Source organism: Dreissena polymorpha, chromosome 12, assembly GCF_020536995.1.
Source record: "Dreissena polymorpha isolate Duluth1 chromosome 12, UMN_Dpol_1.0, whole genome shotgun sequence".
Taxonomy (NCBI): Eukaryota; Metazoa; Mollusca; class Bivalvia; order Myida; family Dreissenidae; genus Dreissena; species Dreissena polymorpha.
The window spans coordinates 62,844,876-62,872,444 of NC_068366.1; the positions used below are offsets into that span (position 1 = coordinate 62,844,876).

Consider the following 27,569-nt stretch of genomic DNA (forward strand, 5'->3'; position numbering starts at 1 on the left):
GCTTCTTCGTAACAGCCTTTGCGCAAAGGTTTTACCTTTCTCGTAGCTCATATTTGCTGTTTGAGAAATACAGTTAACAGTAAATCATCAGTAAATCAACAGTAAATGCCTAGTTTGTTTAAATAGTTATACTATTCGAATATTACAATTTATAAGGTAAACGGTTATTACATGTTTCACAAAACTAAAGGTAAAAATCAAAGACTCCCAACAAATATAATTCACATATTCATCAAGAACTAAGCACACCTTAAATTCGCCAAAATATGCATAAACAACAGTTTGTAAATATTGTTTCAGTGGTAGGAAACTTTCATCATACTTTTGTAGGTAATCACTCGAAAGTACATTTAAAGCGTTCAAATTGTAATAACATGTACGTGCTTTACGATGTTTGCTAGTAGTATTGCAGTGATAAATGTTACTATACGTATAAATAGCATAACTAATATTGATAGCCCACATTGAAGCGTTTACATATAAACCCATTTCGAATGCATTGTCTGAATATTATTTCTAAAAAATATATAACACGAAACAATACAGATACAGATATAATATACACTACAAAACATTTCATAATGCTTATTTGCAAAGAAAAAACAATAATTTCTGCGTAAAATTTAACACATCAGGAATGAGGACATTATAAAAATGATTTTATATTAATCAAATGATGCATACATCTTATTAATCATATACAAAATACTTATACTTTACAGTTTGTCTCTTGAAGGGATTTTCTAGTTGAAATTAAAGGCTCTATAAAGGTGAAGATCCGTTATTATTTACCGATTTTTAAATATTTTTTTCATATTTTATTTATAAAGGTTATCAAAAACAATATATATATATATATGCAATTAGACATATACATAAAAACTGAGCAATACAACTTGTTTTGAGCTAAAAATAAAGTGCCCTCCAAGTCAATTGTGTTTACAAACAATCATTTTATTTACATCGCTGTTTACTCGGGAAAGAGAAAGTGAAAGTGACTCAGGTCACCAAAAATATGACGATGATTTTTAACGTTTTCCGGTATCACTCACAAAGTAGATCTCTGCTAAATGGTTAAAACGTTTGTAGTGATCTGATACTTTACTTTCTGCTGGTAAAAAGTTGTTTACAATAGAATTAAACTTGAATTTTCTTTAGGCTATTTTTAGCATTTGTCACCGTTCTGAGGCTACACATCACGTAAGTTGCAAAAATGTAAACATTTTTTCCAATAATGAAACGGGTTTACCTTCCATAATTCTTGACAACGTTGTACCTAAGCTGTGTTATTAGCAGTTTTTATGCAAGAGTAACTGAAATACGGTAACCAGTTGATATGCATAATAATTGGATTTGTCACCTTTATAGAGCCTTTAAGAATAACTTATCAGGAATTTCTTTATTCATTTACATATTTATAAAATTCAATCACAACACACATTTACCTTTGAGGAGTAGAGGACTCTTCGTGAAGATTGTTTTATTGTGAATTTCAACATTCTAATATATTATCACGAAATGCTATCGATATGAAACATGAATACAGCAAGATATTGGATGTTCATGACGATTTGTAGAAACAAAAATAATAATATTTGACTAATTTTGTAAATCAATTAGAATAAGGAAACATTTATTATTAGTAAAAAATTACAAAATTAAGTATACAACTTTGATTGGATAACTAGACCCTTGATACGTAATAACAGCACATGTTTTATGTTGGTCTGAGAACAATAGCACGAAATAATGATACAGCTAAAAATGTTTCTGTCACCAAACCGTTCCGTACACAAATTACATCAACATCGCATCTACTTATGCGCACCTGTGACTTAATCTAAAAGTGTGTTGATACTTCTGAAGCAAAGTAAAAGTCAACCTGACTGTTGTTGTCAGAATTAATGTCGTGCGAAGGTGACACAATTTCATCTACTTCAACGTCTGTGTCAGGACTAAGTAAATGGCCAATTATTAGGTTTTCATTTGCTCCTTCATTAACATCTTTGGTCGGATTGTAATCATTATGCATTTTATCGCTTTCACGCTCATCTCCTTCGATAGTTTGTTTGTTCTTTACATCTTCACCCTCCTCAACCGACTTTATATTTGACTTGTCGTCACCCTCTCCGATGCTATTCGTTTCATCCTTTACTTTCAGTGGCGTCATCTTGTTTTCATCAGCATCAAGCACCTCGGCACTAAACCTCACTTCTTTACGATCGTAGTCAGGGTTAGGTTCTTCAATCATAACATCTTGAGCCTTGAAATTAGACAGCGTGTCTGTATTCCCTAGGCTATTGCTGCCATCACTTTCCGTTTTATTCATTTTTACATTTGCGTAAATGACATTGTCACTACTGCCGGGTGTTTCCTGATTGCTTTCGATTGCTTCATCAGTTAAATCTTCAGAATTAACAACAGTTTGCCGCTCATTTTCCTCGCTATACAGACTCTGATCAAGACTGTCCATCGCCTCTTTTACCGACGTGCTTTCTTCAACCCTTGTTTCTCCCACATTGTAACTGGATTCCGATGCAATGTTATTGTCGTCCCCCGAAAACAGCAGGTTTTCTCTAATAACTGCTTGTTCCTGTATTATACAAAGGTAGTTTAAGTAGACAATTCCAACAGAAACAACTTTTAAATAAAAACGAGTATTCAATTGATACTCAATATATTTGATAAAACCATGTATATTGAACACCTATATTTTAATTTAATTGTAAACCATAGCTGGAAGTAAAATGATTTTTTAAAGTTCGTACGTTTGTGCTCGCCGATCCAGATTCGCTTTCCATCGTTGCATTGACTTCTTGAGACTCGTACATCGAACTGTCCTTAGTTAGCGTTTCATAGAGCTTTTTGTATCTTTTGTGGCTGCGAAGAAATATATCATACATTGCTCGTGATAGTCAATAGGTAACAGACGCACACCGTTGGGCAAAGTTTTAACATAGCAAACGAATGCAACATTTGTAACGAGCGACGTAAACTGATTTATAAAACAAAAACATGCCTTCTATGTAAACAACGGGGCGCACCAAGCAACAGTTATATTCAGCGCCCTGATTTTTTTCTTGGAGTGGTGACCTTAGTTTAAGCCAGCGTGATTGGCTCATGACATCTGAATTTTTTGATTGACATTAACATTGCAATACAGCCCTTTTATGGGTACAAATGAGATGAAGACATAACATTGTTAAACAATGACTCCTAAACTATCGACCTTTAAGTGTTAACCTGACCTTGAACCGATGCGACCGACTCAAGCCTTCTGCATATCGTTTCAATGACCTTTATTTAATAGCAAATGCTCGTGTTAACCAAACAGTACGTGTAGAAAACAAACAGAAGACATAAAAGTGGAAGCCCACAAGTTTGACCTGGAAATATTGCCTTAAACTTACACCGGCATAACTAAGACATATCTTTTTCGCATTAACTTTTGGTAATAAACGTTGTGGCCAAGTTTACGGAAAATCGTTTATATATGGTATATGACATATATAGCTGTTATGAAGAATGAAGGCTCAAACAGTTGATCTTCTATCTTTACTTTGACCTGCATATATCGTGATTGATTCGTGCCGTTTGCACATCGTCATAGTGACCTTTACATTATATTTGAGTGTCTTTATAATCCTCTAAAGGGTATATAAAATATGGAGCGGACATGAAAATCGAGTCTCGAACAGTTTACAATAACTTACGACGTTGATATGATATGTCTGACTCATACCTACTGCACACAGTTACCCGAGTTTCATGAACAAATCCTCTATTTATAAGTCAAATGGACCAATGGTGTAATGCAGGCTCACCAATTGATATTGAGTACTGACCTTGGCCTAACGAATGCCTCCTGCACATCTTTATATAGACCTTTACATTTAGTTGAATTTCGTGAAAATAATTCAAATCATATAGGTGATCTAGAGCGAACGAAAAAAATGATGGTCAAACCTTCAACATTAAAGTACGACATTGACCTTAAGCTGGCTTAAGCTTGACGTATTCGTTTAATTTGCATACGGTATAAATGCCTGATTGAGTGGACACTTAAAATGGAAACTTAAGCATTGCCTTTGAAGTGCGGCCTTTACCTTTAGCCGGAAAGACTTAATAAACCCTTCTGCAAAGTATCTCAATGACCTTGACAGTTAAGGCCTGTTTTAAGAAAATAAATCAAATTTTATAGAAGATATGGGGCGGATATGTAAGAGCTACGGACATAGTTACGGACTTACGGACAAAAAATGGGCCTTCATATATTTCAACACCCGCTTTTCTGCGAGGGATTAAACAACAGGAAATGTCGTCAATAAGTTTTTTAATAGAAACGGAATGACGAAATAGGAAATTATAGTTTCTTAGCATTTCCCTCCATGTCATTGTTGTGAAAATAAATACTTTTTCTTAATGTCAGTGATAACAGGAGAATTATAATTTCATTTGAAGCATCCTATGCACACAATGGTATTGATATGTCGTACCGTGTGTCCTCTTTTTCATGCATGACTTTCATTATTTTCTATTCGTCATAGTACAGCTCAAGAGATATTATGAAAGTAACATTCAAATATAAAGTTGGATTTATGCGGTTATATATGCCCATCATATGACTTCATATTAATATATGTTTATTTGTTAAAAAGACTCAAAGGTTTGAATGCATAAAAAACGAGTAATATCTTCCATATGAAGTTTGAGATAAAAATTCTATTCACTAGTGAAACTTGTTGCAGAATAATATAATGAGTGCTGCAATTATCAAACTACGTTTGAAATTATGTTATAACATTCTCACTAAAACACGATAACATGTTTACTCCTAATATTGTAAATTGATCTTTCTTCGATATTATTAAATGTTTTGTATTTACTTCATGCTGTTATTGTATACGATTGTTAATGGCGATGTGCTTGACATGCTTAAGTCTGATTAAACAATTCTGCTCTTTATTATGATATAATGATCAATTCAATATTATGTATAGTTTAAAACGGTTACCTTTTCGAAAATTATTTAACCATCCAAAATATCAATGTTTTCTAACAGTTGTGCAAATGGTCAGTTTCATAATGTGACCATTCGGTATTAAAGCAGTGTTTCAACGACATAAAATTACTTCATACCTGTTAAACTGCCTGTTTATGAAGACAATCGCAATAATTGTTCCCACGAGAATCACAACCGCCATTACGATAAGACCTATCTCTGGTGCCCCAAGGTCCGAATGGGAAGATTTGGTGTCTGCAGTCTCGAGTGCAGAAAAGAATAATGTCCGTATCTCTTCGTAGTTATTATACACCAGTCTGAAAAAAAAATCACGTTTTAGCACTCCGGTTTGTTTTATAACTGTATTAAGAAAATATATTTCTCGTTTAAAACGAGATATAAAATAAAAATAAGGTCATTGATTCAGGATTAACTCCATGCAAATATTTCGTTATATTTCCTTCTTCCTCGTCTTTCCTATTTAGTTTGGGGTTCATCTGGAGCATCGACGCACTTTTAGTATACAAGGAGTCTTGGGCCCTGGGTAGAACCAGTGCTTGGTGCCTTTGGTGTAGATCTTAAGAATGATCCCACAGTGGGGATCGAATACGTGACCTCCCGATCACTACACATACATCATATCCATTATAAACCACACGTTTTATAAGTAAAAACAAATAAATCTACACCAACATTGCGATGAAAATACGATTTTCAATCGCATGTCCTGTCAACAATCTTACATCATGTGTCAGTTTAACACGCACACAATGACATAAACGACATGTCTTTATACCTGACCAATGTGCTGGTTTCGACGGACTTCTCTGTAGCAATGATGAAGATTCTAGACCTAGAAAACACAAGGGACATCCCATTGACATCGTAAAACAATGATTAAATAAAGTTGAAGAAAAAAATGATGATCAAACCAATTTAAAGGCACACAATTCGCCATGAATTAACGCGATTTAAATATAAATAAAACTGAAATTGTTTTCCAAAATGCCTTGGATTTCTTTCACTTTCTGAACAACTGAATGCATGTTCTTAGTTTATATATTTAAAACGATATTTAATAGAGTCAATTCACGAACAACAAATATCATTAAAACAAACGGAAGTCCAGTCGATGTTTCAGTACTCGTAAATATTGCAATCTCAAAGGTTCTTATAGGAATGCTAGAATATTTAAATGTCAAATCACTGACATCAAATGTTATTTAAGCAAACGTAAGTGTTGTTTCAGTACTTATTTATGCTGCAATCTTAACGGTTCTTGCTTTAATTTAAACAGGCGTTTGAGCTAGTACGTAAACCAATCATATGTGCAAGAGAGTGGTAAAAACAAGTATATAATTGAATTATAACAGAAAATGTTTTACTCACCTGTGCGGAGACTTTTCGTAGGCGTCCACATGCGAAATGACTACACTCTGGTTTAATATCTCTGAAAGTCCTCTGAAAAACAAAAAAGAAATACTAGGGTATAAACAATATCAACTATTATTTATGGCATTGGCTTTCAAACTGCTTAGTTTATCGTGCAATTAAACGAGCATAATGATCCACTGCCCTGAACCATACTTCTGACCATAAATGTTTTATTTATAACGTAAGTTTATCGTCAACGAAAATATGCCTTTACTTTTCATAAGAATATTGTTTAACAATTATGTCATATACATATACACAATTATGCAAATTGTTTATATCGATCCTTTTTACCTTTCAAATGATTCTTTCTTGTTTGTTATCTGTCCTTTTTGCAGAGGCGTGTTAAGTGGAACCGAGCTTGTACCAGCATCTCCACTGAGGACCTTGAAAAGAGTTAGTTTTGGGATACGTTATGAGTATCACTACCCTGCCGAACTGTTTGTTTACCTATTTTTTAATAAACTAATACGTATGAGAGAATAAAATAATTAATCCGAAAATGTCAGGTCACCAATATGCATATAGAAGTCAAATAATGAAACAGTCATTGACTATGATCTGAATGTGAATATGATCTGAAACAAATAAGGCAAATGGTCTTTGATTTGGCAAGCGAAGTTTTACTGTTTCACTTATATTGTGTTTATTTATTTCTTGTTATGGGCAAAACATCCATTTTGAAATAAAATAACATGCAATATTATGTCAAGAGGTTGTTTACTTAATTGCTCAATGGTACACAGTCTTTGAATTACTTTAGCATAGTTAAGACGTTGTTTTGGGTATACTAGCTTGAACCAAAAATGAATTGTCTGAACTTTTTTACAGAATAGTATCGATACAAGTGTATATATTCGAGCGTGATAAACAAGATAGTTTCAATAGAAGATCGATATTTATCTTCGCTCGATTGAGGTTATTTATAATAAATATTCTATATAAATATGAGTTCAAACTGAAGATTGCTTACATAAACAACAGCCGAAGCCTCGTATCTTGGTGTTCCTTGGTCTGCCGCAATGACCACAAGTTGCTCAATATCCCTGACATGGTCTGGACTAACAAGACTGATTTCCCCGGATGAACCGTTGATTAAGTACGATTGACCGCTGAATAACAGCAATACATGAACATAAAGATAGAAAATCCGGTTTCGACAATTCGCACAGTGAAATAACATTTTTACCATATGAGCACAAAACAATAAATTACTTGTGAGTATTAATACATTTCCTTAATATCTATAAATAAATCAGGGGATTAGTATTTACTCTCATATTTTTGCGACAAACCGATAATGTAAAAAATATGTGTATGAAAGAGCTTGAAATGCAGAGAGGGCAGTTACATATTATTCTAGAAATTAATGTCTATATTTATTTTTGATCTTACCTTTTGGTTTTGAACGAATAATTCACAAATCCGTTGTCGCCGATATCAGAATCATTTGCCTGAAATATTATTAAACCCTCAATGATCCAACTAAAACAATTAATAATATAATTTGCGTTATATGAAAAAAAAAAACTTGTTTCATTAATATCTCAATAGTCTATAACTGAAAACAATCTTATTTATCAGAGTTAAAACAATTGCGAAATTTTTATACGTTATTTCTATGACTGTGGTAAGAACAATCAACTTAAATGTACGTTTAAGAAATTGTTGTTCTACCGCCTTTGCAAAAGTAAGTTGTAAGAGTAACAAACGATGTTTTTTTGTGAAAAATTTGACCGTTCTCATATGCAATGACAACATTATGCTTGAGACATTATTTCATACTTGCGATAGTAAATGAAGATTCAAACACAAATTGAAATCCTCACATAATAGAAACAACTATAATTTAAAACAATGAGCTTTAGCAAAATGTTTCACCATACTTACACGAACTCTGCCGACGATTAGCCCCTTTTCAGTGGGGTTTCCAACGTATAGTATGTACGTGTCAGGGTGAAATTCAGGAGCATTGTCGTTCACATCAAGGATGTTTATACTTATGTTGAAGTTGCATTTGACCTACATTAGAGTTAAAATATTGTTGTGTTCCTATGCAATAAACACTAGAAAACTGACAAAACGTTTTAGCAAAATGTCGTTGCAATAATGACAGTGTATGTTAAAAAAGTACTACAGGAATATATCGTATCTCACCTGAGATTAATGATTTGTAAATGACTAATGCATAATACACATAAAATAATTTATCGTCTATGGTTTTATTTATTTAATAAACATAAGAAAAAAAAACAATTGTATGGACTTACGTGCACTAAAGTTGTCAAAAACATAACTGTATCGCATAAATCAAATTATAAAGCTTATGTTACACAATATGTAAAAATGCTAATTATGCATACAGAGGATCGTGCTAATGTTCTGACACCCACTGTCATTGCAATCCTTTTGTTAAATTATTTCAGGAATTAAGTTTGTAGGCCAGCCTTTGGCTTTTAGTATGTATCAGTAACGTCATGTTATTTAACCCAACAACGTCATCTGGTTTGTCGCTCAGAGAATAGGAAGGAAATGGAATTACTCACGACGTGCTGATACATAAGGGAAAAATATTCGTATCCGGTATGTATGTGCTACAAGCAGAACACGATAACAGCATGTGATCAGTGATTTACCAACCTGCCCATACTGGTAGACTTGCACCAGAAATTCATACGTCGAAATGTTTTCCCTGTCTAAAACTCCAGTCGTCTTCAAAATTCCGCTAAAACACACAAAAGTCAATACAACGTCATATACGTAATAATGCTATTAATATCAGTGCATGCTCTTATTTAAAGACCTTACTAAAAAACAATAGGCCAGTTTAAGTAGTTAAACTTAAATAATTCATGTATTATTATTGTTATCGTTGTTTATCCTACAAACAAACACATCTTTAGGTTTGCTGCGCATGAGCTAGTCCCTAGGGGCTTTAGCTAGGGTGATTGCATAGCAAAGCATCAGAATGATGCATTGATTTTTTATCAATAATAATGCAGACGTTATTTTTATTCGTTCGCGATCTTTTAATTCAGTTTTTGTTTTTACCCCCGTCACACTAGGCCACGTTCCCAGTACGTCAAAAATATGAGAGGATGCAGTGCGAACGTGTACAACGTAGCAACGACGCAGTAGACACGGCTTTGCGCGTGGTACGGTTTTCATGGACGTGAAGGACGTGGGTGAACTTTGAACCTGTTCAAAACTTACGTGGCGAGGACGTGGTCAAATCAGGACGTGGTAAGAACTTGGTAAGGTCGTAGTAATGACGTAGCTTAAACATAGTAAGAACCTCATTGGCGCAATACACGCGTAGTGCAGACGTGGACGAGTGTGTGACGTTCGCATCACGTTGTCTCTAGATCGTCACTACGTTCTTGCTACGTCCATCGGGTTCTCACTACGACCCTTTCACGCTAGTGTAGCTACAAATATACGTCCCTACTACGTTTCAAAAGACCGCATTAAGTTCTAAGTACGTTCTACCGGTGCTTATAACGTCTAATGTACGTTTGAAGCAGGCTCTAGCCACGACCATGCCACGTTCTGTTGGTCGAGTATAAAACTGGAGTCATTTCACTTTCACTTCCATTTAAATATGGAATGGACAACAAAGAACGTCTCCAGCATGTTGCTGTATTGGCTGGACAACAGGCTTTTCTCGATGGACAGGTTGCACTATTGCTTGTGAGAAGGAGAGGGTAGAGAGCAAATAGAAGACAACCCAGGTCTTGCTTGATGCGGCCTAGGCTCTCAGCAGAAACAAGGCTGCAATTCAGCCATTATGACCGACTAATGGCGGAATTAAGAATGGAAGATCAGCGGTCATTCTTTAATTTTCTTAGAATGCCTTCTGAAATTATGAGCTTCTCAACCAAGTTGCTCCAAGATGTCAGAAGACAGACACCCATTGCAGAAAAGCGCTGAATCAAGGTCTGAAACTTGCGATTACGTTACGACACTAGGCATCTGTTACCTGTCCTTGCAGTACGCCTTAAGAGTTGCTAGGAACACAATATCTTTGTTTATTCTTGAAGTGTGCCGGGAAATTGTTGACGAATATAAGGACGAGGTAATATCATGCCCAACATCACAAGTAGAATGGCGCACTATTGCGGAAGAGTTTCAGACAATGTGGAATGTGTCACTCTCCTGTGGAGTAATTGATGGAAAACATGTGGCTATCAGATGCCCGCATAACATTGGATCACAATTACAAAGGCTTCTTGTCGGTGGTTCTTCTGGCTTTGGTGGACGCCGATTGTAAGATTGTGTGGACAGATATTGGTGGATACGGGTCCATGTCTGACGCTCAGATGTACAACGAGTTCGAATTGAAGGAGTGTTTGGAAAATGGAACAATCGAATTCCCAGATCCAGACCCAATACCCAATGATGATCAGGACATGCCATATTTTATCTTGGGTGATGACGCGTTTTAACTACGAACCCACCTGATGAAACCGTATTCCCACCGAGGACTTTGAAGAAAGAGTTTATAACCAACTATAGAATTTCAAGAGGGAGACGTGTCGTAGATAACGCTTTTGGTATACTGGCACAGAGATGGCAGATAGTATTGACCACAATGATGCAAGGACCTGACATAGTGAGAACTGTACTCGAGGCTTGCATATGCCTTCATAATCTAATGAGAAAACGGTATCCCGTTACGCAGAATGCCCAACTTGACGCGGAGGATGATCAGCATAATGTAGTACCAGGCCTCTGGAGAGCCAATGCAAACATGCATGAAGTTGAAGCAATCAACGGACCTAAGAGGGATACTGTAGCAGGGAAGAGGCAACGGGAGTATCTGAAGTTGTACTTAAAAAGTCGAGCAGGATCGATGCCATGGGAAGAACATATGGTAACAAAACAATAGAGTTGGATAAGAGTTTTGGACCTACTAAGACTGATAACTAAATGTTTTCCTGGTTTTACTAATGATTACATTTGACATTATGTGATGTGTAAAATTTACTTTGTATTGGTAATTAAATTATGGTTTGTTAAATTGGTTATGTAATATAATTTGCATAAATATGTACGACTTAATTTATAAAATCCTAACTCTGTTCATTCATAGGTCATACTGCAGTTAATGTATAACAAAACTGCGTCGTTCCATGAAAAAAGCTGTTTTAGTGATACCTACGTAAAATGCCGCCTTGGATCAGCCTGTGCAATTCGCAAAGGCTAATCCGGATCACCACTTTCCTCTTTCATTGAATTTTCGTTGAGTTCTCGGTTTTGCTTTCGTAGCTGCTTTGCAGCCCCCTCCCTTCTCGGCATATTTTCTGATGTAATATACTTTACTTTTACTCAGAAGAAAGTCGCCGATCGAGCCGAATCGCAGTATTTATATGCAGACGCGGTGAGAACGTGATGGCGCGTGGTAAGAACGCAGTGCTATCTTGGCGGTCGCAGTAGCAACTTAGTACGAGCGTAGTTACAGAATAGCAAGAATGTGTTGGACGTGGTACCCGCCTGAATACACGCGCAGTAAGAACATAGTGGGAACGTGCTGGACGTAGATAGCACTTAGCGCAATGTCGTATGGCCGTATCAATAAATTGAGAAACGCATTTTTTAACAATTTTTACCCCGTCCTCGCTACGTCCTATAACAGTAACAGGACGCAGCGCGGTCTTCATGAACGAGGCCTAGTGTGATGGGGTCTTTAGTGTACTGGTAAGCCGAGTCGTGAATGTGTTTTCGTTCGTGAAGTTTATTAACGACTTTGTTCTGTCTGTGAATTTATTTTATACAATAATCAAATGAAATTAAGTAATAAATTAGCTCGCAAAAATAAACAGACGACACTTTAATTATTCAAATAAACAAGCAAATTAAGCTTACATATACTCGATATTTAAAAGCGACGGTACTTTATTAATTACAAAAATTTTAATACTTGATAAATTTGATATATATATATATATATATATATATATATATATATATATATATATATATATATATATATATAGTACACTCATATACATACTGCCAAAATGCAAATGAGCGATGTTTGATAATTAATATTAACAGTATTTATTTTATTTCATTTAACATTATGTTATCTCGCTGCATTAACATTTCGTATCTCGATAATATTCAAATAAACCTCAAATGCACTCGTATTATTCTAATTTGTATACAGATAAGAAACAATGCTCAAATATTAAATGCTTGAAACACGTTATCTTAACCGTACGTTTTAAAAGCACAATTTATTAATCTTATGAAGCACCTTCTTTGTAATTTGCCAAATGATTTAAAGTGCTTCAGTAAGTATAGAAATAATGTGGATTGAGGTTACAGCTGTGTGTCTTAATATTAAGTATAGAATGATTCAGAATATTTTCTCGAAGTGGCCGAACCAGAATAAGCAACCCTTCAAAAGTTGTCCTATGAATCAGCCGATTTCAACTTTTTCTATATACTAAGCACTCATCGTAACCGTATTCTTTTTAACTATTTATTTGTGTTAAAGTTGAACAGAACAGAGCACAAATAAAGCTACTATAATTGTTGAGAAGTATGTATCACCAGTTTGTGTTGTTGTCATTGTCTAAACGTATGGCGATCGGTCACTTGCCTCAGATACAAGAACTTGTAGTAATGATAAGAACAATATCATGTTGTCAAATTGTAAGTATGGTCATTCTATAAAAGCGCTGGTGTAATGCTATAGTACTCATCTTTACCAATATCACGACACAATTAATCATACGTAATACAAGACCTACCTGGGAGATACACCAAACGGCACTGCAGCTATATTGGGTATTACTTTATACGTCAAACCTGTGCCACCACACTGTAACATAATACATATATATATATATTTATTTATTTATAAAGTCAAGAATGTTGTAATTATAACATTAAAATATATCATTGTATTGATTATTGTTTGTATTTCGTTTTCTGAATTTGCTGTTTATCGATCGAATGTAAAATACAAGTTTTAAGCGTTTGAACATTCTTGACCAATAGTAAGTTTTAACTGAACATTTAAACATTCATTAATTACGTAATACGAAACTTTCACACTGACAAACGTACAGTAAATGTATCAATCAATAGACATCAGAAAAATATTCTGCAAATGGTATTGCTATAAAACTGTCAGATAAAAATAAATGCACAAATAATAACAACACGAAGGCAAACATGTAACTTGTGTAAATTGGCAACGGTATTATTCTTATAAAAGAAATTAGTGAAAAATTGAGCTCTTATGTATTATAGTTGTTCATCATGCAGCAATATTGATGAATCAAACAGTAAAATTTAACACTTAAAGACACTTCGAACAATTCAACGGACATCGCTTTTCTAGATTTACCATCAGTTGAGCGACGTAAGTATTGATGGTTACGGATTCCGTGACGTTTATGTCCTGACGAGGGTTATCCACAGTCGCATTGGCTATCCTAGCAACCGCAACCGTAGTAATTGAGCATCGCCTGAAGCGATACGTTCTAACATTAAATACGTAAGTAGAATAAACAAAGAAATACTTTTTTACATTAATGTGCATATTTGTTCATTATGAAAACTGTAAATCATCCAATTATATGCGTTTTGCAGTTGATCGAATATTTAAAAGCATTTCTCACCATGAAATTGAATACTGTTCTGATGTATAATTTTTTGAAAATGACATGTTTATCTTTAATGTAAAGAAACCAATTGATGATACTGACCTCGCAATAGGATTATTAGGATTGTCACAAGCCTGAACAACAAATCGGTATCCATCACATGGGAGATTACTTCTGCTCATAACAATAACCCCGGTTGTTTTGTTGAGAATAAATGGACTTTCGTTATTACAATTCCCTGCGTTCATTGTCCCGTTAACTATCTCATAGTATAGAAGAGCGTTATCGCCAGTATCCTTATCAGTTGCCTCAACCTGTTTCGTTAAAGCAAACGTCACTATACGATCAACAACTCATAAGGATTTAAGTTAGTTCATCAAAAAATAAATCTGCTGGATGCCGATTTGAAATAAAACCACAAAAAACAGCAGGACGAAAACCGAAACAATAGTTAGTAATCCAAACTTCATATTGATCAACAGGGAAACACAAACAAGAAGTAGACTGTGAATCTTGAAAGAATATGGGAACGCAATATACTGAGGACTTCAAAGCTTTGGTAAAGAATGAGAGCTCACACATAGTCAAGCATTATGATAAGGCATTTTTAGAATTTCAACTCAATGACAGAATGTTTAATTCGCATAGAATGGACATTGGTGAAATTGTCTTTAGTACATGTATTACCTTTCCTATAGACGTTCCAGCAGACTGATTCACATACGTGAAACTGAACTCAGACAGATCAGGGATACCGAAAACCGGATTGTTGTCGTTGATATCCTCTAGACGAATGTTCACTGTTAGGTTGTTTTGACCTGCTTCACCATGATGTGTTAACGGTTCAATCTAGAAAAATACATACAAATTAGTAAATAATAAGTACATTAATGTCATGTTACAATGAAGAAACGCAATTATGCCGTAATGCATGCATATATAAGTGCTCTTCATGTTGCTTTTAGTTTCCAAGTCTATAAATGTTTAACTAGCATCCTAAACATGTAAAAATTAACCCAGTTGATACTTACAATAACGGTAATATTTTCCTGGTTTTCTCTATCAATTTTCGCCGGATCTTTAACATTCAATGCTGCCGAAATGTTGTCAATTCTAAGAAGCTCAAACGCCTCGGTTTTGCCAATGATCCGATAAGTAATGAATCCGTTTTCTCCCTGAAATGAATGGTGTAATGTCCATCGCCGAAAAAGAAATATCGATATTACATGGTAGGAACACGAGCTGTATAAAAGCCTCAAATAAGACGTCGATACATTTTAAGAGAACACTTTGAAACACAAGTTTGAATCAAATAAACATGTCTTTGTAAATTAATAAGAGAAACAATACACAACAAAACATTAGTCCAGAGGAAAAAGATGCCAATCATCCCCCACCAAACACATTTGATTTGTGTCTCAAATCTCCGCTTATGACAAAAGGCCAATTTTGATCTTTGACCTGCAGGTGTGACCTTGAACATAGAGTAAGGTAGACAGGTGTGACACACAACACGAGATCTCATGATTGTAAAATTCTGGCCAAGGTTGAAACACCATGCAAAATAATCAAATTATGGCTTTGAAAAAAGCAGTTTTATTGCCAAATTACTATTGTTACTTGAAATCCATCAATTTGTGTCAATAGAGAGTCTATGGACATTCAAAACGCGATACAAATGTGCTATGTGCCGCCTTCTCTAAGGTTGCGTAAACACAATACACATACTGCATCGGTATCCAAGGCCTTCACGTTATACACGTGTGTACCAACGGCTGAATGTTCTAATAACACCACCTCGTCAACATCCGGTCGGAAAAATGGTTTGTGATCATCTATGTCTATGACGTTAACGTTTATAGTTGCTTGAGCGGTGCGCGACTGTGGGTTGTCAACTTGATAAGCCTTAACAATAAAATGCAACTATTATATTCACTAACACAAGAACATCATCCTCTGGGAATCTAACAGGCAAACAGGCAACATGAATTTACAAAGTATAAATAAAATATAGTTTGGAATTATCAAAAACATGAATTCAAAGAATTTTGCGATACAATAAAAATATGTTCTTTTGGAAAAAATACTCAAATAAAGTAAACAATGTTTTTATTGTGTTATTATTTCGTATTGTATTGATATGCAATCTCAATAATATTTGATAAAACTGAGCATTGGTGTTTTTTATGCCATGCTCAATACAACATGACGGAGTCTTAAAATATGAAAGAAACTCAGTACATATTCTCAAAATTCATAAAACATACACATCATGTTATTTGTTTAATGAGTTACAGCAGGTTTGTTTTTACAAAACAAAATGATAGAACGGATACCATAATTATGTTGTCTGAAAAAGAACTGTATTGAATGCATCAATACCACCTTGTTGAACAACGACGATTACCTCGATGATGAGTCGGTAATTCGATTGCGTTTCATAGTCCAATACTTCCGCAACATTGACTGTCCCTTTGTCAGGGTCGATAGTAAAAAGATAAGCACCAGCAGATGGGGTAATAGCTGTAACAAAAGACTTCTAGCTGCACCATGAGATTATAAACAACAACATAATCTTTATAATACACCTTTTTTTCTTTTCCAAATTTTATTTTCCACGACAAGTATAACATACATACGTAGCAAATTACATACTTACATACACATTTTTCTTATAGTATACAAAAGTCCATAAACGTTGTTTTTTATGTACAGCTACTTGATGGATACATACATGTACCGGTACTTGTTGTACTTTTAACATGCATTCATATACAAATATATTTGTGTTTTATTACACTTATTTTACAACAAAAACACAAGCTTTTACCATGCAAATTATATTAATGTTGAATATATAGATGATATGTATTGGATTTGGTGGAATATCGATTTTAATTCACGAGCGATCATAGAAAATGATCATTTCACGAGTGGCGCAGCCATGAGTGAAAATATATTTTTTATATGATCACGAGTGAATTAAAACCTATATTCCACCAAATTCAACACATTTTCTTTTTATTTTATGCTTACAAATGATTATGATTGTATGTTTGTCATTCCAGACAATATAATTTACCGTTGGTTGCCCCGAAATTTTATTAAATGTATGTTCAATGGAAGCTTATCCGTATGTTTTTATAAACAATCAATGCCGAGTAGTCGCCCTTGGTGGGCGATTATGGGGAAATCAAAGATATCTAAAAAAAAGTTTTGGTCAAACAATGAAAACTATCGATAATTTTCACTGTTATTTTTCACTGTTAGAAACAGTGAAATATCAGATTTGTATTCACTGATATCTCTATATAAAAGAATGTTCGAGGTTTATAACCTGAAACTAATAAAGTTCAGGTTTATAACCTGAAATTAATAACGTTGTTCTACGGAAAAACTATGATGACCGTAATGAAGTTAACGGGCATTAATACGTCACGCCCTACCACGTCGTCTTTACATAAGGCGTGCGAAGTTTAATGTAAATATAATATATATTGAAGAACTTATTTGAAACACAAATAAGCCACGAGACCAACTAAGAAACGAACCAACAATGTTACAATTCATACCCCATAACATTGCGTTCGTTAGTAGAGAAAAAAAAACACGTGTCACTCACTTCTTAGTTTGTATTTAATGGTTGCGTTAATGCCGAAATCTGGATCATATGCGGATATAACCGGCGTTGTAGTGTATGGTCTATTCACTGTCGCGTTGTCCTGAAAAGACAAAGATATCGAACAATATTTATTTATGTAAACTGGTAATCAATAAATGTTGAAAACTATTCGTCAATAGGAATTGTGCAATGAACATCCGGAACGACCACATATTTACGAATTGATATTTGTACTTCAATGTTATTAAATCAATCATAAATAATGTTATTAAGTCAACAGTAAACAATTTTATGTTGTCTAACAACAATGTGTGCACCATGACGATATATTTGAAATCATTTAAATTATAAACACGGTTTTTATAGACATAAGCAAACCAGGTGCGAAAATACATGATTACAGTAAATGTAACGGTCTGTTGTTTGCGGTAGACAAAATGCTCAAGATGTGTAACGTTATAAGCGGTTATTGACAAGTGTAAATTGATCGGCAAATTTCCAGCAGCATTACGTCTTTTGTTTTTAATCTAAGTTCTTCACACAAGTCTATAAGTAACATCACCCCTTCAGCGATATCCAGTCTGTAGTCAATACCGTCGGTGATGTTGAATGTTGGATTTTGGTCATCTTCGTCAATGATCTCCACAAAGATCGTCGTTGTTGCTGAACCATTTATACCCTGTAATGAGAAATTAGCGTACCAAGATTGCATGTGTCTGTCATAAAGATCTTGATCAACCAACACTGAAAATAGGTTGAATTGTTAACTTAATTATCAATAATTTAATCAACTTAGATAACCAATGAAATTCTTCTAATCGTGAGATGGTCAAATTATACATACAGTTTGTTAAATCAAAATATCACTAGATCATTTATATACTCTTAATTTGTGTATTTGAAATATTCATACGCGCCATTTACGCAGCCTATTCATTTCAGAACAAAATAATTCCAATCACAAAATAAAACTTACCACATATGTTCCTTCGATTGTCAGGGCATATTCAGTGCGTTTCTCATAATCGATATTGCCATATGTATATAAGGAATTTCTGTTTCTTGAGGCCGACCAGAAAAACGGCACAGATTCAGTCTGACGAAATGTTAGCGTAAATAAAAAATAAAACGTCAAAAGCAACTGAGCACGTTTTAATTAAAGGGATCTTTTCACGTTTTGGTAAATTGACAAAATTGAAAAAAGATGTTACAGATTCGCAAATTTTCGTTTTAGTTATGATATTTGTGAGGAAACAGTAATACTGAACATTTACCATGGTCTAATATATCCATTATATGCATCTTTTGACGATTAAAAAACCTTAAAATTATAAAGCGTTGCAACGCGAAACGATTGAATAATTTGGAGAGTTCTGTTGTTGTTTAATTTTGTGAATCTACGAAGATTGCTTATATAAAGTATGAAATACGTTTTTCACACATATTTGGCAGATTGGCCGAGCGGTCTAATTGGTTTTTACTCAAGGACTCGGGGGGTCACTGGTTCGATCCTTTTTACTCCCGGTCTACTTTTTTTTTACTTTTTTTAAATTTTATTCTAGATTTTTTACTGGAGCTTTTTAGATCCAATGTTTACATTTATCAATATAAAGCATTTAATGACAAACTTCAAAACATTCCAAAATCTGTGAAAAGGCCTCTTTGAAGCACTTAGTGCAGTTATATAAAAGTTTGTTATACTCATGACTTGGGTATAAATAATACATGAATGCAATCTAAGTAATACTATATGTTTATTTGAACAAAACGTTTCCTTTTGTTTTAACGACATACATGCATCAATCAATATTATTTTTTTCATTTGTTGTTTTTATACGAATATATTCATTAAATAATTATTTTGATTGGAAAATGTCTTTACTAGTACATTTAGTTGATTGGAATAAACGTACCTTTAGTGCGAATGATTTTTGACGCTCCCACGAGGTTTCATCTCCATTATAACAGTTTCCAATCGCGAGATTTACTCCCAGTTTATCGGAACCGATTTGCAGCAATGTTGCATTTTTTGTATTCTTCAAATAAACCGAGCATAAAAATAAGAAAGGATAAAAGTTATGCCTTTGATATAGACTTTTATCTATTAAATGCAATAAAAACTACTGCGATAATATGCTGATGTATTATAAATTACAAATTAAGCTGGGTACTTAAATTCGAATGAATCTAAGTTACATACCATTTTTCATAGGGTTTAAGTTAGATTATGGATGATTAATGCATTGTCGTTTAAGTTGCAAAAGTGTTCGCAATGCGTTTTACCTCTTTTATAGATACTTTATAATTCTCTTCTTTGTAAGATATGTTGTAATATGCGGTTCGCACAATGGTCAGTAGAAGTAGAATATTCTAAAGAAAAACGAACACACAAATGAATACATATACATAAATATAGATAATGTTAAGATCATACTATCAACATGTATTATCAACATGAACTGGTTTTTTGCTATTATATATAATTTAATGCAAAATTTCTGACAGGCAACTCGCTGAGGCTGTCTTTAAAAGACGACTTTTCGTGCATATAGATCATGCACTCGCATGCCAACGAATTAACGAGTTTAATCGAAATTAGTACAAGTAATCGATGGTACAGCCGTAGATCAAAAATATGCGCGGTGCTTCGTCAAAAATAGTACGTTGAAAAAACCGTATTTGAATTAATATTCAGTATAAAGCCGTATTATAATCTTAATTATGCGTGTTGGTAATAGTTCTTTGTCATATTACCAACGGCCGTTTAGATGCGTGGAATCAAATCAGCCGTGCTTCGCACTCTTCTTCCTTTAAACCCTGCCAATCTTCACTTCCGACCGTTTATTATTTTACAACAGACTATGACCTACAAATATTATTTCTAAATTGTATACACTACCGTCTTCGAACAGTCGCTTGTATCAAATCGGCATAGAGGCAATTCGTCTGCCTGCAACATGGAAATACAACAAAGAGATCAAGTGAACAATTGTTGCGAGCAGTGTTTAGTTGTGTCCTTTCCCACAAGTAGCGCTAATAAAATATAATAAAGCAATTCGAAAACAATCCAGAAAGAATTCTTGTATGGTCACATTCTATTATAATTTACATGATGAAATCATCAGTTTAATATTTTTCCATTCATGTTAGAATCAAAATAGTATATGTACGCGGTATTTAATTAAACTATATTTTACAATTCAATAGCAATGAGCGCTTATGGCCTTGGTTGAAATCACTTTTCTAGGGATTAACAATTTGCTTTTTCTCCCATACTATTACACAAGTTATATATGATTAGTTTAATTGTGTAATTGTATGCTTACACAAAGCGTCGTTAGCTTTGATTTCAATACAAGTTCCCCGTTCGATAGTTCCAAAAAGTTTCCGCATCCATTATACTGTGTAATATTTCCAGTGGCAGTAACCATTACATGCCCTGAAAAATACGGCATTATATTGTGCATAGTTACAACTGTATACTGTATGTCTATTGCGATGGGATGTTCATGTCTTGAGTAAATATGACCAAAAGAACTATCATGTAAACATATCAAGAATCGGTTTCAAGAAAATGAATGCTAAGATAGTCAATAGTAGATAGTTATTTGGTAAGCCAGTATGCTTATTTGAAAAAGCCTGTATGCTCCGGAAAATACAATAATGTTTGAGGATATTACATAATACGGGCTACTGAACTTAAAATCGATCGTTTTCTAATGACAGATAAAAAACGATAAATCGAAAAGAATTTCGCTATTGTATGTCAAATTGCAAAATTCTATTTATTGAAATGTTCACAATATACAAGTTTTGCAAATTATACGCACAATGTTTACACGCTATAACATTATAAGCTTAAATAAAAAGGCATTTCCTAGTTGACGTGTGCGAATTTACTTACCAATGGGTGTTGTGTCATTGACCTCAACCTTGTGAAAAATGTCTGAACAATTATAAATTGCTCCTGAAAAAGATGTCATATTCTTGTTTAATGTTTAGGCGAGTTAATGTGTAACGAATAATAAAGAATATTAATTAATCAATATTCAGTTTTTGTTATTATGACGAATGCCAGCATACGATGAACGAGTCCATAATCGGTATTCGATTTGCACATTATGTTCTGGATGATAAGGGTTTTGCAGATAGTTTATACATTAAAGAGACACGGTAAGACAGAAGTTTTAAGCTGTAACGCGGCGTGTCTGCTGCGAATATCAGTATTCATATATATATATATATATATATATATATATATATATATATATATATATATATATATATATATATATATATATATATATATATATATCACATACGTGTATATGGTTTAACCAGATATATTTACGCAATAGGAGTTATGTTACTCAAGATCAGTATCCACTTTCATTTTATACTTTAAAGTTATAACAGCATTGCAATTGATCATAAAGATTTCACTACTACTGCCAAATTCGTGTGTTTTTTTTATCGGAAATATTTAATTGTCAATAAAGCACCAAATAATATCCGAGTAGTCAAGGAGTTTGTATAGTTCGTTAACTTACCTTCGGGTATGTGTACGAACAGACTTGACATGGCCACCACGACTGCATTAAAACTAACCATAGTTGCTGAAAAAGAAGTATCATATATATATATATAATTGTATACTGTAATTGAGATGTTTGTCTTTGAAAAATTATTTATATAAAACGCACCAACGACAAGGCATCTCTAGAGAAGGTACCAGTATATAGACGTACTCTAAGAAAGTAAATATATTCATGTCTTAATAATTGCTATCGCTGTTTATCTGACAACCGTTTAAATATGTTATGTTTAAAGTATTTTAGTCATGAAAACAAAGTTTAAATAGAGATGTTATCTAAACTAAAAACTTGATTTATTAAATCCAATTCAACGCGTATTATCCTACGTGTTGATCTTAAAAAGCTATTAAAAGTAAATTGCACTCTGAAGTATAAATGTATATATTTTTGAAGAATTATTGTTATCATATTCATTGATTTCATAAAAGCACACATGACTATGATGATTCATTATTGAAGGCGATGTTCCAACTAAAAATTTAGCAAACTATTTAGTCAAGACTCAATTAAGTTACCACATAATTTTCAAACGATGTTCGTTGAATGTGTATTTGAATATCGATATTTTAATTATCACAAGAAATACCAACGAAACAAGTTATATATACCTTTATGTACACATGCGATTCAACTCCAACTATAAGAATCAACAAAAGTCAAGAAATTTAGCTAAGAACATGTAAATCTACATCAATATTCCCATAAAAAACATTAACTGTCAAACACATAAAAATGTCAATGTATAAATATTGATTTCCATACTGAATTATACGTCATTCCAGTCAAGCAAAAGTCAACAGTGACTCAAGTGATCCCAGATAAGCAGAAGCACATGTTTATAATGCCCCACATGGGTGCAGTGTTTTATCTTTGTTGCGTATTGTGTGCCTTATCAGTCAATGTGTACTGATCGTTTTTATTCTCTGTTGACGGGCCGGTAAACTCCCTCTTTTGGTTACGTTATCAGTGTGGTATTTGTACTGATATAATCAATAGCACATATTTCCCAAAGAACAATTCAGAAACATGTTTTCCGACATCAGCGTGTATGTAACGAATGTAAGCGATCACGTTTTAATTTCTTATATTTGTTTCGTTTAACAGTATTTGTATCTTGGTCACGTTCGGTTCAATCAAGTGCTTTACTAATTCATGATATGTTCATTTATGTTAACACGTCATCTTGTTCCTGTATTGATTGTTTACACTGAACTGTACATTATGATAAATGACGTGCTAATACAAGGTGTGTGCCTATTTATTTTAGTCATAATTATTATTAACTCTTTAGTGATAAATGTGTTTGGCTTGAGACAAAATGGAAGAATTGGAGTCCGTTTCGGGGAAAGGTACATCATGTCTTGTAAAACAAAAGCAATTATCATGGGTCTTATGTCGCTTAGCATACACCTAATCCTTATTCTCGCAAATGCGCGACTTTCTATTATATGTTTCCGAATTTAATAGAGTGTAAAATTTGAACTTCTTTTCTCGCTTTTTAACATTATGTACTTCAAGGTCTTAAACTGAAATCTGGTATTTCCTGACTCGTGTCATTGTGAGTGTTGTTTTTACGGAAAATTAAAAAAAACATTTAATTTTCGTGTTATAGAGATAAATATTTCCATCATGATATTGTATAATATCTTATGGTCAGTGATACAAAAACTATCGTCCATGCGTGCATGCGTGCGTGTATGTGTGTGAGTGGTTATCGGACAACTTTCTTTATAATAATAAATCTTTAAATATTAATGCTCAACTACGTTTATATAAAATTCGTTAAGTAGGTTCAGCAAATTAAAATATTTTAAACTACGACAGATTTCTGTATTTAAGGCAGTATTCGAGATCAACCCGTTTCTTATTATTTGCTACAATGCAATAGCTTTTATTTATACACGGGTACTTACGGCTAAATGAAATTCATTTTCAAAACGTGCTACGTTTAGTTTACATACTTATGAATGATGTCGTCTTTGAAGACGCTTACCATCAAATATGGGGATTCGAAAAAAAAATAGATTAAAGTTCCTAAAATCGCATGTCGTATCAACTAAATTATCTGGTCGAAATGAGTACATGAGGTAGCGTTGTTAGTACCTACGGATGTTGTTTTGCCAAAGATGCGGAGATCTTGATTGCAAATATAATTTATAAAAATATACAAAAATGAATACATCAGTATCTCTAATTCATTAATAAACTTACCAATCCAACCTACTTGAAGTTATATCCGATTTCGGTACAGTACATCCAGATAGCGGCATAAAGCAAATTATATACAATTTTAACAATTGCGGTATTAGGTAAATCCTCAAATTCACATGTTTGTTTACTTATTCATTCTTTTTTGCTTTTTACTCAACTTAAAATGGTTTGATTGTCATTTTATTTTACTATTCGTTTTATTTCCTTGTAGCACTGTAAACAAGATTTTCAAGAGGCCGTCCCGCCGACATTTATTGATATTGACATCTTATCAAACTATCAAATTATCTTGACAGCCAACTGCATCGCATTTCAGTTAGCACGTATTTCACGTGCACGTTTGAACAGCCCATTTATATCATTCGAATGCGGTCCTCAATAAAACATTTCGGCTGAGATACAAACAGTGTTATCTAGCATTGTCAAGTGAAGTGCTCTTATTTTTGTTTGATGGCCAACATTGGAGCTGATACATAGCTCTGAATAATTTAAATACACCCATAAACATATTTAAATGTCCACGCACTGAAATTAACTTTCAAATGTTCGGTAAAAATATTTGCCACGTAATTAAAACATACCGTTAAATTTTTATTAAACGTTGGATGACCATTCGGTATGTTTATGATTTTGGATATTGTTCCATATATTTTTTGAGCCACTTCATAAGAAAATGGGCCTTATGCATTATTCGACAAGCGTAGCTTCAAACCAGCCTGCTAAGTCAGGACTCCTGACCAGAATTCGCGCATGCGCTGGATGGTCTGGAGCTACTTTAGCCGCATATGAAATAAGGCCCATTATCGCATGGCGCAACTCAAATGCATCAAATCTCTGCATGTGGACAACAGAAGACAGTAGTGTTATTAATACTCCAAACATATAAGAATTGCGAAAGTGTTTTCGCTGTTTATCAAACAGGCCATTGTAAATTACTATTGAAGTTTTACGACAGAATAGGCACACATGTAGCTCGACTATATCTATTTCTCTAAGTATTATTAGTGAATTATAAAAATGTACTATCAAAGCAAACATAATGTTGTAATGCATTTTAAACAAATTCGAGTAATGTGTAAAGTGCTGCATTTTCGTCAATAAATCGACCACCGCCTTAATAATAAATTGACGTGTGTTTAAGATGAACGTTTATTACTTTTCACCCTTATCAGCTCGAGCATTTTGTAACCAGGGCGTTATTGATTAGTTTTTACAGGTGAAAAGTTGTTATTAAAAAAACGTTTGCCATGTGCGTTGATTTCAGACACAAGCTTTAGAATACATGCTTATATAATATTTGTAAAATCGATGTTAACACATAAAAAACTAAATGCATCACTTATAAATAAACACGGATCATAATTTTAGAAACTAAACATGATGCCGTATTAACATTTAGTATGGGAAACAATAAGCACATGTACGCACGTCCAAAAAGCGAAGCATGGTTGATGTTGTCGCCGAGATCAAAGTATAATAAAACAGATGAAAGAAATGTACAGCCACACCTGTCGGTTGTGTGTCCAAGGGTTTACATTTTATCGATTTGATAATTCTAACATGTGCTTGTTCTTACTGCCTATAAACACTCAAGGAGCGATAGACAAGTGTGTATCGCAAATACCAACTTCACGTTTGATAAATCCGCTTGACGCAATGTAAAACAATTGCATACAAATTAAACAATTTGCATTTTCACTCAACTAGTGTCTGAATGAACGGCATAAGTAAAGCTCTGTCATCAGCCACAAGGCTTGAACAACAAAAAGCACTTACGAAAAAAAAAATACAGATTGTTAAATTTTTCAATTTAGAATGTGAAATGTGTATACCGGGGTAGTTCAAATAATGATCGTGAATTAAAACATATTTCAATAATTAATACACTGCCAACTAAGTATTATTTGAAACTGTTCGATTTGTTAAACAAGTGAACACATATATTTCAACCATTAGAATTATAAATTAATTTAAATATAAAGATAATTATTATTTACATTATTATTAGTAGTAGTAATATTTATTTTAAGATAATTATTATTTCGATAAAATTAACATATATATATCTTAAGTGAACTTTTAATTGTGCCGTCCAATAGTAAGTGTTATAAACTGAAACAATGGTAACCCTAGCAATTTAAATTTAGACCTCTGTACACAGAATGATAATAAATCAATCGCATATGGGCGATTCGTAATGATTATTTCCATTTGAAGTAATACGAGTCTGAAACATAACATATGTACCTACGTTTTCAGGCAAATCAAACACAAATACAAAGTACGAGCACAATTCGATGTCCTGTCAGGCCGCATGCATCCTTTTGCTTTGACTTGAAATCCAACCGCGCCTATCTTAGCTGATTATTACACAATTACCTCCCCTTTTAGATTAGCCTTTCAGAAATGTATAAACGGCTCGAGATAACAGTTTTACCATTCAGAGCTATGTGTTATGTCGATATCGGCGATGAATTCCGATGTCTCTATGCCAAAGCTCATTGTTAGCCTTGTTTTCGCGCTTTAAATAAATGTTCCTATCAATATTTATCAAACATGATTGATATGATGAGATCAAAACAGGCATAAAGCTGGGCTCACTTCCTTTATGTGAACTTCAAAATCGTATCATGGTAATTACTTGGATAAATACTTACGAGCAGTGTTGTGTATAAATATGTAACGGTGTAGTAACTGATATTGCAACACACTGCGTTCCCAGTTTTTTATGAATTATATGCCATGCCGATTTGAATCCTCTGCACGCTCCTATTACACAATACCGTTCAAATCATGAATTGACAATACAAAATTTGAAGAGATCATTTAGAGGAATATAACAGGATATGGGAAATGACGAAAAACGACTCACACTATTTAAAAAATATTTGTACAACTCAGTTATTTGTTGAGCGTGTGACACATCAATTAAATAATAGACTTTCAGTTTTGTCATGAGAGTCAAACTACTTGAACGTTTCCTGAGTAAGTGAAACCTATGAAATTGGTTAACTAAAGCTAACGGCGAATTCCCAGAATTTTCTGAAACAGCTGGACATGATTAAATCATTAGACTCAAGTTATAA

General features: G+C 33.6%; 1 protein-coding gene across 1 annotated transcript; it reads right to left on the reverse strand.

Annotated features, from left to right (window-relative positions):
• Positions 1-113: 113 nt before the first annotated feature.
• LOC127853081 (protocadherin Fat 3-like) lies at positions 114-26,747 on the reverse strand. The gene is made up of 27 exons (XM_052387274.1): positions 26,731-26,747; positions 22,228-22,293; positions 21,582-21,644; positions 21,004-21,116; positions 20,577-20,627; positions 19,961-20,047; positions 19,591-19,713; positions 18,654-18,773; positions 18,240-18,356; positions 17,678-17,777; positions 16,463-16,578; positions 15,784-15,960; positions 15,087-15,230; positions 14,743-14,904; positions 14,158-14,369; positions 13,797-13,917; positions 13,195-13,265; positions 9,077-9,161; positions 8,327-8,458; positions 7,832-7,890; positions 7,410-7,548; positions 6,731-6,822; positions 6,392-6,463; positions 5,799-5,855; positions 5,140-5,319; positions 2,769-2,880; positions 114-2,593 (listed from the first exon to the last, which is right to left on the reverse strand). Exons 2-27 carry the CDS (start codon positions 22,286-22,288, stop codon positions 1,841-1,843), a joined length of 3,519 nt encoding a protein of 1,172 aa, XP_052243234.1. The 5' UTR covers positions 22,289-22,293; positions 26,731-26,747; the 3' UTR covers positions 114-1,840.
• Between the last annotated feature and the right edge of the window lie 822 nt (positions 26,748-27,569).